This window comes from Rhinopithecus bieti, unplaced genomic scaffold (genome assembly GCF_001698545.2).
Source record: "Rhinopithecus bieti isolate Rb0 unplaced genomic scaffold, ASM169854v2 scaffold_83126, whole genome shotgun sequence".
Lineage (NCBI taxonomy): Eukaryota > Metazoa > Chordata > Mammalia > Primates > Cercopithecidae > Rhinopithecus > Rhinopithecus bieti.
This window is the reverse complement of record NW_016830431.1, coordinates 1-10,261: the sequence shown is the minus strand read 5'-3', so window position 1 is coordinate 10,261 and position 10,261 is coordinate 1. Positions and strand designations below refer to the sequence as shown.

The 10,261-nt window shown below is 56.5% G+C and overlaps 1 protein-coding gene across 1 annotated transcript in view; it reads right to left on the bottom strand.

Moving 5' to 3' along the window:
* Positions 1–10,164, bottom strand: part of LOC108524414 (mucin-4-like) — a gene marked incomplete at its 5' end in the record, with an annotated part of 28,429 nt that extends 18,265 nt beyond the window's left edge. Inside the window, 7 exons of the mRNA XM_017865483.1 lie at positions 926–969; positions 1,211–1,299; positions 3,532–3,662; positions 4,728–4,883; positions 5,714–5,878; positions 8,631–8,901; positions 9,864–10,164. Coding sequence (XP_017720972.1) covers positions 926–969; positions 1,211–1,299; positions 3,532–3,662; positions 4,728–4,883; positions 5,714–5,878; positions 8,631–8,901; positions 9,864–10,164 — 1,157 coding nt within the window. The remainder of the gene's footprint in view (positions 1–925; positions 970–1,210; positions 1,300–3,531; positions 3,663–4,727; positions 4,884–5,713; positions 5,879–8,630; positions 8,902–9,863) is intronic.
* Between the last annotated feature and the right edge of the window lie 97 nt (positions 10,165–10,261).

The window sequence follows — 10,261 nt, the reverse complement described above, 5'->3', positions numbered from 1 at the left end:
GGGGCTGGGGTCCGGGGATGGGGAGGGAGAAAGGGCTTATCCAGGGCCTGGGGCTGGGGTCCGGGGATGGGGAGGGAGAAAGGGCTTATCCAGGGCCTGGGGCTGGGGTCCGGGGATGGGGAGGGAGAAAGGGCCCAAGTCAGGTGGGCAAGGAGGCCTCCCCCAAAGCCCATTGCTTGACTTAGCGTCTGCTTCTTTACCAAAAGTGGTTGCCACAGAACAAATAGAACTGGATTTACACTTCACAATTCACGTGGCTGGTTTCTAAGGCTAAACTGTCCTTTTTCCTATCACATTTTGGAAACTATTGTTTCTTTCCCATCGGGGCCTCTGGACTGAGCCGGAGAAGGCGCCGCCTCCCTCTTGACCCTTGTCTTTCTACCCACATGAAAGCTCTTTGAGAGCAAACATAGTTGATCTTTTTCCTTTTTAAAATGTTTCTGGCTGTTAGCACAGCGTGCAGCACGCAGCAGGTGCCTAGTAAATGATGATGATGAATGTCGGCCTCTCCTTGGTAGATTCTCTCTGAGATGGAGTCTCGCTCTGTCACCCAGGCAGGAGTGCAGTGGCGCAATCTCGGCTCGCTGCAACCTCCACCTCCCGGGTTCAAACGATTCTCCTGCCTCAGCCTCTCGAGTAGCTGGAATTACAGGTGTGCGCGACAACGCCCGGCTAATTTTTGTGTTTTTGGTAGAGACAGAGTTTCACCATGTTGGTCAGGCTGGTCTCAAACTCCTGACCTCAAGTGATCTGCCCACCTCAGCCTCCCAAAGTGCTGGGATTACAGGCGTGAGTCACAGCGCCCGGCCGGTAGATTTTCTTAAAGGATCTCACCTGGGTTCTCATTCCTGCTCTGGACAGGACACTTGGAGAATTGTCTGAACTGCCCATTCAAATCCCACCTCCCACAAGACCCTGTCCTCACTTCCAGGATCTGGGCCCCCCGAGAGCCCTCTTGGGTTGGTTCATCTGAGGGAGAAGATGTAGCCCCCTCTGAGACTGTGCTGTATCCAGGGGTGCAGGAGGTACCAGCTGCTCCCTGGGCGGTGCCACATCCCACCTAGACCTGTAGGAGGTTGGACTGTGCAGGGAGGCCCTTCAGGACGGTGGCGACGTTAGGGAGCTGCCCTCTAGGACTGCGGTGGGGTGTGGGCTGGAGGACACACGAGGGCTTGAGACCAGCTCAGGTGTGATAAGGTGGCACTTTTACCTGAGCTGGAATTCAGGAATCTATCAGGGCGATACTTCTCCCACACTGGCTGGGACATCAGTGGGCTGTTTTCGAAATAGCCGTCTCCACTGCAGGAAAGGAGAGACTCTCTCAGGCCTCTGCCGTGCACAGGCTCTTGCCTCGTGGTTGCAAGGCGTCTGTTCATCCCGCTAGCTGGTCAGCAGCTGGTCAGCCAGCTAGGCTGGCAGTGGGTCAGTGGGTCAGCCACCCCCATTGGAGCCCTAGCACTGAGCAGCAGAGGGGACAAGACGGATGGGCAGAGGTAGGAGGCTCTAACCAATTCCACATCTGATCGCTTCTGCAAGAAACTGGCAGGTCTGCTTGGTCATGAGACAGGGGCATGAAAACAACAGAGTTCAGGCCTCATTTCTGTTTGTTTCCCTTCAACAAGGAGAGGGTTTAGAGCGGGACAGACTCTAGGGACAGTGTATTGTGATGGTTAAGAGCCAGTTTCTGGAGTTAGGCAGTGATGGATTCAACTGCTGATCCCCACACTTACTAGCTTGGTGACCACGGACAAGTTACTGACCCTCTCTGATTCTTAGTTTTCACATCTGTGTAAAAGGGATTACAGTAGCACCTACCTAGCTGGACAGTGAGGATTCAATGCAGTAACATCTGCAAATCCCTCAGAACTGAGTGAGGCCTCGATACAACAGGTGCTGCCACTGCCGCCACCACCACCACCACCACCACCAACAACAACAACAACACTACCACCATCACCACCACCACCACCGCCTCCACCACCGCCAACACTACCACCATCGCCACCACCACCAACACTACCACCATCGCAACCACCACCAACACTACCAACACAGCCACCATCACCACCTCCACCGCCACCATCACCACCACCACCACCACCACCGCCAACACTACCACCATTATTGCCACCACCACCACCACTACCACCATCACCACCACCACCACCGCCTCCACCACCGCCAACACTACCACCATTGCCACCACCACCACTGCCACCACCAACACTACCACCATCAGCACCACCACCAACACCAATACCATCACCAACACCAACACTACCACCATCACCACCACCACTGCCACCACCATCACTGCCAACACTACTACCATCGCCACCATCACCACCATTACCACCATCAGCACCAACACCAACACTACCACCATCACCACTACCACCTTCACCACCACCAACACTACCACCATCGCCACCATGACCACCACTATGGCCATCACCATCTACAGGTGTGGGGTCCGAGCACGCTCGGGCAGGAGAGAAGCCTGGAGCAGCGGCCTGTAGCCCCATCCTGGGTGCCTGCTGCAGAGTGGGGACTCTTGGGGTTTTCCTCCTCCCTGACACAAGCAGGATGACGCACCCCTGCGTGACACCTTCCTCGGGTGTACTTGGACCATGTGAAATTCTTAGGCAGTTGGGTAATTCCCCTCCTTTCACCTTCATAGCACACCAAGTAACCAGTGAAGGCAGTGTAATCAAAGGGGTAACCTGAACACACTCAATGTAGGAGAAGACCACTTGCAGCAATTATCAAGAACGAAAGGCATCGCTTCTCAGCCTTTTGGCTAAGATCAAGTGAAGAACAAAAGACATGCAGCCTTTGCACTGATTGCCACACACCAGCATATGGGAACAGAGATGGTGCACTGTTGCGTCGGAGACGGCCTCCCACACACGGAAATCCATATTTCAACCGCCCACAGCCCCGTGCCTCCTCTCTCCCTTCACCACCAGCTCCTTATAAGCTTTTGGGTGCCCCCTGGAATTCTCAGGAAGTCGGGAAGGCAGATTCTAGCCTCAGATGTCTGGGTTCAAATCACATTGCCACTTCCCAGCTCTGGGACTTTAGGCAAATTGCTAGTCTATTTGTATCTCAGTTTCCTGATCTGTAGAGTGGGGATGATAAATAGTATCTGCCTCATGGGGTGGTTGTGATCATGACATGCAATGATGTACATGAAGTGTTAGTGTCATCAGTCTTGGCTGTTGTTATCATGATATTTGAGAAGGTAAGAGAGGCCAGCTAATGTCAGTGGAAATCAGGGAAGCCAAAGCTCTGGGAATTATTACAATGCACGGGGACTGGGATGGGAGAGGGCAGGTGGACAAATGGGTGTTCTTGTCATGGGAAGCAGCCAGATGCCCGGCCCCAGCGGGAGCTGGAGTCAGCGTGAGTCAGAAGCACCAGCCAGGAGGGTTCCCATCTTGCCCCAGGGTGGGGTTTTGTGTGCAGTGAAACCCCACTCTGCACCCCTCCCTGCCATGTGCTCAGTGCTGACAACCCCTCCCATCCTACCTGGAGAAGCCCATGAGCACGAGGTTGCCTGAGCGCTGGGCCACGTCCCACTGCATCCCACCGCTCTGGTAGAGAAAGAGGGCATAGGACCTGCTCCCGTCTGTGGAGAGGATGGCCTGGTAGGTGTTGCTCTGGGGGTTGGTGGAAGAAAACACAGAGATGCCCGTGAGAGATCCAGGGTCTCCTCTCTTATGTCCCCCCGCCCGTCCCACAGCCCTGCCCTGACATGTACAGCACCTGTTCCTGGTCTGCCCACAGCAAAGGCATGGGCCCAAAATGCTGGCAAGTTTTGGGTCAGTGAGGGCAGCTTTCACCCTGGGTGTGAACGCACTTACCACGGTGGATTTGCCTTTTGGTGACTTTCTTCCAGGAAGGGAGATAAAGGGTTCTGGGTTATAATTCAGTTAGATGAGTGTTTGTAAGAGAAAGCTACCAGAACCTGAGAGATTAGCCAAGATATCAGAAAGCTAGAGAGGAGGCTTCGTTAGCTCCCTCGTGGATATTTAAGGACATTGTCCAAATTGTCCCCTCCACCTGAACAGCATGGATGACACTGGGGTTCACTGAAGGTGCACACGTTGTTCACGGTAGGTGACCAGTAAACTTTTGTTGAGTGAATGAAGCAATGAGTGACTTTAGATCAGGCATAAGGAAGAACTTGGTGACTACAAGAGCGGGTCCTTGGAGGGAGGACAGAGGAGATGGTGTGGTGTGCCCCATGCCCATTGGATGAGCCTGTGCTTAACGGCCAGAGGCTGGAGTCAGAAGAAGCTCCACTGCAGGCCTGGCGTTGCCATTTGCCAGTGGCATGACTTTGAGCAAGTTACTTAACCTCTCTAACCATTGTCTTCCTCATCTGTAGAATGTGGATCACAATACCCAATTGAGCCACAGGAAATTCCCAATAGCCAGACATTTTTTACTTACAAAAATGCCACTTGCTATGTTTCAACCTAATAATACCCGGTTTGCTGGGCTGCTGTGAGGTCAACTAGGCAAAGAGCTGAGGCAGGCCGGGCCCACAGTGAGTGCTCAGCCAACAGTGGGAGCAGCTGGGGGTGGCAGTGGGTGGGCTTGCTATAATTAGCAATCTTTCCTAGAGCCAGAGAGGATTTTGGAAGAGTAGCTGCTGCCTAGGATTCTAGGATGTCTGACTCCCAGATGGCTCCCTGGGAGCTGCCCACCGGTCTACTCACCCCGAGGGTCCACTGGGCAGGATAGGCGTGGGCATTGACCCACGTGACCTTTAGGGTCCACCTGGCCTTGAAGCCGCCATTGTTTGTGATCTTTCTAATCCAAGACTCGGCCTGCAGGACTGGCAGGCTGTGTTCACCATAGAGCGTCTCGTATTCCTAGGAAAGGAGGGCAGATGAGAACAAGCCAACGAGGGTCCCACTCGCGCACATGGACCCCCACTTTCTGTCTGGGGACCCTGCCCACGTTAGCCCACCCACATGGCCTGCCCTCCCTGTCTCAGGCCTGCGTTTTTGCCGTGAGCTCTTCTGACGTGAAGTTCAATTAAAACTCGGGCTGCAGGAAGGCCTGCAGGGTGCAGAATGCAGAGTCCTGGCCCAGATGTCCAAGACCTCTGGACTTGAACTCAAGCGTCTCTTAGCTCAAACTGGCCCAGAGAGCAAAGCCACTTGGGCCCACTTTTACCTCCCCATGCCTAATCTGCAGCTCCTTGAGAACAGGCATGAGACTCTCATGTTGGAGCCTCCACACTGCCCTGTCCATGGCAGGGGCACGGTCCACACTTCGTCCATGGCAGGCGCATGGTCCACACTTCCTGCGGTAGCTTTCATCACGTGCTTCCTCTAATTGGAGTTATTCACCCAGTCCAGGAGCACAGGACAGGCCCTCTTGACTCACTCTTGTTAGGATAGACCCCCTACAGCCTGATTTTACAATCAAAGGCTGAATTGTCAGCTCCCATCCTCATCACCTGAAGGTCTTCTCATGGTTGGGTTGGGATATTCCTGGTCAGTTTCATGGTTGGGTTGGGGTATTCCTGAGTCAGCTTAATATCCCTTGCCAGCTTCCTCCCACACCCATATTTAAGCCTCAGTCCCTTGCTGCAGGGGCTGTCACAGCAGCGACTCTGGCAATGCCTTCCACACAGCTCTTTGTCTCCCCTGCCAGCTGCTGTGGGATCCTGACTGCCAGGCTTTGAAAGGCTCACCTGATAAAATATGGTCCCCTGACCAGTGGAGAAGTCAGCATCGTCCCAGAACGGAGCCACCAGGGCCACAGGGTCCCAGCCTGTGAAGCCTGTTGGGAGTGGGTTGGGATACGAGAAAATCTGGTAGTCTGACTCTGGGAAGATGATCTGGCCATTGTCTGTGAACTAAGCACACGGGTTTTGTGGTTACCATTCAGGGAGGAAGGTGGGGAGGAAAGTCCCAGCCTTGGTCCAGCTCCACAGAAGCGTGACCCCCAGGGGTAGAGCTTTAGAGGTGCTAACAACCCCGGGAAGTCACCTCCTGTGTCCTGGCTTCAGGAGGGCCCTTTCCGTATAATCTCACAGAATGCTCCACCCTTGAGGCACCCCTGGGGTCCTTGGGCAGTAGCTTGGTCCTGTGTCACTGCAGACCCCCGGCTGTGGACCAGCCAGTCACAGACACACCCCTCTTGGCCAGTCCCCTGGGCCCCATCCTGAAGCTTGTGACACATCATGTGGGGCTCAGGAGGTGAAAACCCCGCTCTCCATCACTCAGGAGGGTAGACACCCTCTCTCCATCAGTCAGAAGCGTAGACAGCCTATCTCCATCACTCAGGGGGTGTAGACACCCTCTCTCCATAACTCAGGGGGTGTAGACACGCTCTCCATCACTCAGGGGTGTAGACAACCTCTGTCCATCACTCAGGGGTGTAGACACCCTCTCTCCATCACTAAGGGGGTGGAGCCTTCTCTCCATCACTCAGGGATGTAGACACCCTCTCTCCATAACTCAGGGCTATAGACACCCTCTCTCCATCACTCAGGGCTATAGACACCCTCTCTCCATAACTCAGGGGGTGTAGACACCCTCTCTCCATAACTCAGGGGGTGTAGACACCCTCTCCATCACTCAGGGGTGTAGACAACCTCTGTCCATCACTCAGGGGTGTAGACACCCTCTCTCCATCACTAAGGGGGTGGAGCCCTCTCCATCACTCAGGGATGTAGACACCCTCTCTCTATCACTCAGGTGTGTAGACTCCGTTTTTACATCACTCAGGGGGTGGAGCCCTCTCTTCATCACTCTGGGGTGTAGACACCCTCGCTCCAACACTCAGGACTTTAGACATCCTCTCCATCACTCAGGTGCATAGACACCCTCTCTCCATCACTCAGGTGCGTAGACACCCTGTCTCCATCACTCAGGGATGTAGACACCCTCTCCATCACTCAGGGGTGTAGACACCCTCTCTCCATCCCTCAGGGGTGTAGACACCCTCTCTCCATCACTCAGGTGTGTAGACACCCTCTCCATCACTCAGGGGTGTAGACACCCTCTCTCCATCACTCAGGGGTGTAGACACCCTCTCCATCACTCAGGGGTGTAGACACCCTCTCTCCATCACTCAGGGGTGTAGACACCCTCTCCATCACTCAGGGGTGTAGACACCCTCTCTCCATCACTCAGGGGTGTAGACACCCTCTCCATCACTCAGGGGTGTAGACACCCTCTCTCCATCACTCAGGGGTGTAGACACCCTCTCCATCACTCAGGGGTGTAGACACCCTCTCTCCATCACTCAGGGGTGTAGACACCCTCTCCATCACTCAGGGGTGTAGACACCCTCTCTCCATCACTCAGGGGTGTAGACACCCTCTCCATCACTCAGGGGTGTAAACACCCTCTCTCCATCACTCAGGGGTGTAGACACTCTCTCCATCACTCAAGGGTGCAGACACCCTCTCTCCATCCCTCAGGGGTGTAGACACCCTCTCTCCATCACTCAGGTGCGTAGACACCCTCTCTCCATCACTCAGGGGTGTAGACACCCTCTCTCCATCCCTCAGTGGCTGGAGCCCTGTCTCCATCACTCAGCAGTGTAGACAACCTCTCTCCATCATTAAGGGGTGTAGACACCCTCTCTCCATCACTCAGGGGTGTAGAAACCCTCTCTCCATCACTCAGGGCTGTAGACACCCTCTCTCCATCACTCAGGGGTGTAGACTCCGTTTCTCGGTCACTCAGGGGGTGGGGCCCTTTCTCCATCACTCAGGGGGTGGAAACCCTCTCTCCATCACTCAGGTGCGTAGACACCCTCTCTCCATCACTCAGGGGTGTAGACACCCTCTCTCCATCACTAAGGGGGTGGAGCCCTCTCTCCATCACTCAGGGGGTGGAGCCCTCTCTCCATCACTCAGGGGTGTAGACACCCTCTCTCCATCCCTCAGTGGCTGGAGCCCTGTCTCCATCACTCAGCAGTGTAGACAACCTCTCTCCATCACTCAGGGGTGTAGAAACCCTCTCTCCATCACTCAGGGCTGTAGACACCCTCTCTCCATAACTCAGGGGGTGTAGACTCCGTTTCTCGGTCACTCAGGGGTGGGGCCCTTTCTCCATCACTCAAGGGGTGGAAACCCTCTCTCCATCACTCAGGTGCGTAGACACCCTCTCTCCATCACTCAGGGGTGTAGACTCCGTTTCTCCATCACTCAGGGGGTGGAAACCCTCTCTCCATCGCTCGGGGGTGGAAATCTCTCTCCATGGCTCAGCAGGTGTAGACACCTCACCATTGCTGAGTCGCCCTCTCACGGTGTGTCCCACAGCCTCCTCCCTGAGAGCCGCGGGAGCCAGGACGGCCCCTCCAGCTCCGCTCCAGGAGACAGGGACCGGGCGGAGACTAACCCCAGAACGCGGGAACGGCCGGAACAGCTCGTTTCCCAAGCGCAGCGTTTTACTCCCGGGACGGCCGCGCAGAGCAGCGCGGGGCCCAGCGGGTGGTCAGCCCTGGTCTGGCGCCCCGCGTTCCTCGGCAGCGGCCTGGCGTTAAGGGGGCTGCGGGGCGCGCGAGGGGCTCAGCCGAGGCTGCTTCCTCTGGGTCCGCCTCGAAGCTGGAGAGAAGCGGCCCAGGGAGCGGAGGCCGCGCGGCCGGGGACTCACGTAGAGGGCATCGCGGAGCGAGGAGCCGAGCGGGAAGCCAGCCGCGGGCCTGAAGAGCGGGGAGGTGAAGTCCACGGCCCTCCTGACGAGCTCCAGGTCCCCGGCGCCCGCCCCGTGCGGGAGGAGGGAAGCTCCTGGGCCGGGACAAAGGAGAGCTGCGGCTGGGCCTGCCTTAGGGCTGGGAGGGTCCCAGACGCGCCCCGCGCGCTGCCCGCACCTGCCCCGCTCCCCCAGGGCCCCGGAGGCGGCCGGCACGGGCTCTCCGCCCACGCTGAACGCATGTGGTCATTTTACTCCCCAAACGGCGCCTCTCCTCCTTCCCCCGCTTGGAGAAAAACAGGTCCTGCTGTCAGAACACCAGCAAACGATTCGCAGTCTCCTAGGTCGTCCCAGTCCTTTCCAGGGTTAAAAGACAACGTCCATGCCGACGCGGTGGCTCACGCCTGTAATCCCAGAACTCTGGGAGGCCGAGGCGGGTGGATCACGAGGCCAGGAGTTCGAGACCAGCCTGACCAACATGGGGAACCCTCGTCTCTACTGAAAATACAAAAACTAGCCGGGCGTGGTGGCGGCGCCTGTAATCCCAGCTACTCGGGAGGCTGAGGCAGGAGAATCGCTTGAACCCGGGAGGCGGAGCTTGCCGCGAGCCAGGACTGCTCCACTGCGCTCCAGCCTGGGCCACAAGAGCGACCCCCCGTTTAAAAAAAGGAAAAGAAAAGACAAAAGCGCGGTACGGTGAAGACGCGTGACCGCGGGGCCTTCCAGGGAGCGGGCTTGTTGCCTGCGATGGCGGAGCCTTCCAGGGAGCGGGCTTGTTGCCTGCGATGGCGGAGCCTTCCAGGGAGCGGGCTTGTTGCCTGCGATGGCCTTTCTCCGGCTAAACTTGAAGACTCCTCGAGTTTAACCTAGGACTCCCCAGAGGTTCTTGGGCTCCGGTTTGAGAAACCTTGTCCCAAATATTTCTTGCAGCTGCCACTCCTTGGGGCCTTCCCCTGGTCCTGCTTGGAATCCCGTAGGCTCTCCTGGCCTCGTCGCTGCCTGCACATCTGGCCGCTGCAGGCACCACTTGTTAAATGCCATTTGCAATGCAAAACAGTCCTCCCTGGCTCTCCTTACCTACAGGATTGCATGCTGGCCGCACTTTTTGCTCCTCTTGTTCTCATTTTCAGCCACCCCAAATGATTTGGGGATCCGCTCCCCACGCAGCACCGGATGGACTTTCCATGGCCATACCTTTGGCACTTTTGTTCCACCTGTTCCCGCCCTCCTCCCTGCCCCTCCTCCTTGCCCAGGGTGCTCTCCACCCCCGGCTCTGCCTTCCTTACAGCTTTCCATTGTATGCACTTAGACCCTGGCATGAGTCCTCTAACCGCCTCTATCAGACAATCCATCTGTCCCTTGCTGAATGGCACCAGGGTCATTTCTCTGTCTCCAGCCCCTGGCCCAGTGCCATGCACAAAGCCAGCCCTCAGCAGCGACTCCGATGCTGTGTCCCTGTCCTCAGTAAGGCCCTCCCGACCCGAAAGAGCAGAGACTGTGGGAAGCAGGCTGAGAGGGAGCCTTCAGTTATATCACCCCTCAAAAGGCAGGGGTCTCACCTGTACGGCCTCACTCACCTTTCTCAGACGGGA